Source organism: Dioscorea cayenensis, unplaced genomic scaffold (genome assembly GCF_009730915.1).
Source record: "Dioscorea cayenensis subsp. rotundata cultivar TDr96_F1 unplaced genomic scaffold, TDr96_F1_v2_PseudoChromosome.rev07_lg8_w22 25.fasta BLBR01001356.1, whole genome shotgun sequence".
Taxonomy (NCBI): Eukaryota; Viridiplantae; Streptophyta; class Magnoliopsida; order Dioscoreales; family Dioscoreaceae; genus Dioscorea; species Dioscorea cayenensis.
In genome coordinates, this window is record NW_024087747.1 from 1,753 (window position 1) to 4,156 (window position 2,404).

The 2,404-nt window shown below is 38.2% G+C and overlaps 1 protein-coding gene across 1 annotated transcript; it reads left to right on the forward strand.

Annotated features, from left to right (window-relative positions):
- Positions 1-201: 201 nt before the first annotated feature.
- LOC120256251 (abscisic acid receptor PYL8-like) lies at positions 202-1,902 on the forward strand. Its single transcript, XM_039263976.1, has 3 exons — positions 202-405; positions 516-731; positions 1,357-1,902. Exons 1-3 carry the CDS (start codon positions 253-255, stop codon positions 1,570-1,572), a joined length of 585 nt encoding a protein of 194 aa, XP_039119910.1. The 5' UTR covers positions 202-252; the 3' UTR covers positions 1,573-1,902.
- The last annotated feature ends 502 nt before the right edge of the window (positions 1,903-2,404 follow it).

Sequence of the window (2,404 nt, forward strand, 5' to 3'; positions counted from 1 at the left end):
GTATAATTTGTCAAAAAGTCCAGGGATGTTTTAGTAATTATAAAAATAGCAAGGATTTCCCATAATTTTCCCTACACTAGAACACAATTGAGGTTTGAAGTTTTCAAGGACCTATTTGTAATTATTTAAAGAATTGGGGGTTTGCGTGAAAATTTGTTCCCTTTATTAATCGACGCCCTTATAGCGAGGGATGTTGTATAATTGGTGGCGAGATCGAAGCAATCTCGGCCGTTGAATCGAAGTGGCTGATAAATGGTCGGTGAGAGGATAAGCGGGTGGTGGTCGGAGGAGGAGACGAATCAAGCCATGGCGGCGGAGTACGTCCAGCGCTTCCACGGCCACCAGCCGGCGGCGACGCAGTGCAGCTCAGCTCTCATCCACCGTGTCGAAGCCCCCATCCAACTGGTCTCCGATCTCCCTCCTCCTCCTTCTCCTCCTCCTTCTCCTTCTCTCGATTCATTTCTCTTGATCCAATGATCCCAACTTTGTTCTTCTCCTTGATTTCTCCGGCGAAGGTCTGGTCGCTGGTGAGGAGCTTTGATCAGCCTCAGAAGTACAAGCCCTTTGTCAGTAGGTGTGTCGTTCGTGGCGATTTGGAGATCGGAAGCGTGCGCGAGGTCGATGTGAAGTCTGGCTTGCCTGCCACCACTAGCACTGAAAGGCTTGAGATTCTTGATGATGATGAGCATATTCTCAGTATCAAGATCGTTGGCGGTGATCACAGGCTCAAGGTTTTTCCTTTTTTTTTATATATATTTTCAATATTTTTGTACTCTCTATTTGATTGTGTCAGATTCACTGCTTCATAGTCTTAAAAAAATCTCATTTTTTTCTTTCTATTTCTAGCTTTATTTCTCTTTTTATGATTTTGATGGATTGGTTTTTGAAATTTTAAAAATTTAGTCAAAGGGTTGAGGAATGCTTTAAGAAATCAAGACATAATTGTTTATATTTTGTGTGTGCATGTGTGTGTGGTTTTGTTGATTGTTTCCTGAATTGGATTGCATTTCTTGCTTTTTTTTTTAATTAGATCTTCTTTTTGACACTTCAAAAAGTTTCCTTTTTTTAAATGTTGTTAATTCACTGTGTGACATGGATTAATTCATGCACCCTCAATGATAATGCTTTTATGCTCAATCCTCTAATGAAGAATCATTGTAATTCAGATATTTGTATTATTGATTATTCTTTATATATTATCATCTATAATTACTGTTTGATCCCTGAAACATAACCTTCAATTGTGCAGCATTATATTAAATTAATTTTGTTTGCCCAATATGCTAGTGTTTACTTCAGTTTTTGTTGGTCAAATGAAATGCCACCACCCATTGATCCTTGCTTCATCTTTCACAGAATTACTCTTCAATCATCACTCTCCATCCGGATATAATCAACGGGAGACCAGGGACACTTGTGATCGAGTCATTCTTAGTCGATGTGCCTGAGGGAAACACTAAGGATGAGACATGCTACTTTGTGGAGAAGGTGATCAAATGCAACCTCAAGTCATTGGCCGAGACGTCTGAGCGTCTCGCCTTGCAGAATCACATGTTACCGGTTAACTGCTAAATTGAAGGTGTCCGGACACTGGCAGCTGAAACGCTGATTTCCACTCTTCCGGCTGCTTTTCCAAGTCTTCTCTTTTATCTTTGCATCACCTAGAAATGGATTATGATCTATGTAGACTATGTTCAGTGTCAACAACTCAATTCACTCTCTTTGTGCCTCAAAACTGTGTATTGGAAGTCTCCATATAGTTTATTTAGACTCCTCTAAACCTTACTGTGTTTTGGAGGACATGTAAAGATATGGTGTCCATAGACAGAATAGAGGACACTCTGACCTTTCATGTTATCTTAAAATTGATACTTAATAATGCTACTTTTGTTTGTTTTCCAATTCTGCTTCTGTGGCCTGTACTCTTTTGTGAATGCTTCTTTTATGTGGATTCAGGTGTTGCATTTATTGATTTGATGTTCATGACTTAAATGAAATTGTGACAAAAAAAATTTGGTTGGTATTTCTGAACTGCTGCGTTGTTGCTAATGAGATTTTCTGATGTGATCTATTCAAATATTAGACTTCAATGCTGCACCGACTTTTTTTGGTTGATTTGATTCACACACTGATAAATTAATTGGATTAATTGAAATAATTGGTTTGGCCGGTTAATTAAGTTATTGCTGTATAGCCTCTCATCCTATGGTTGGATGCCGAATTGCTGATGAATGGCTTGTTTTTCTTGCTTCATAAATATGCCCACTTTTGTGTACGTGATCAATATATTGAATGTCAACAAACCTTATCCATTTTCCATTGATTCTATGAAGTTTGATTTTAGCTGATTATGACATATCCTAATACTAAATTAGGAAAGTAGTACTAAGTTCTCAAAAAGTTA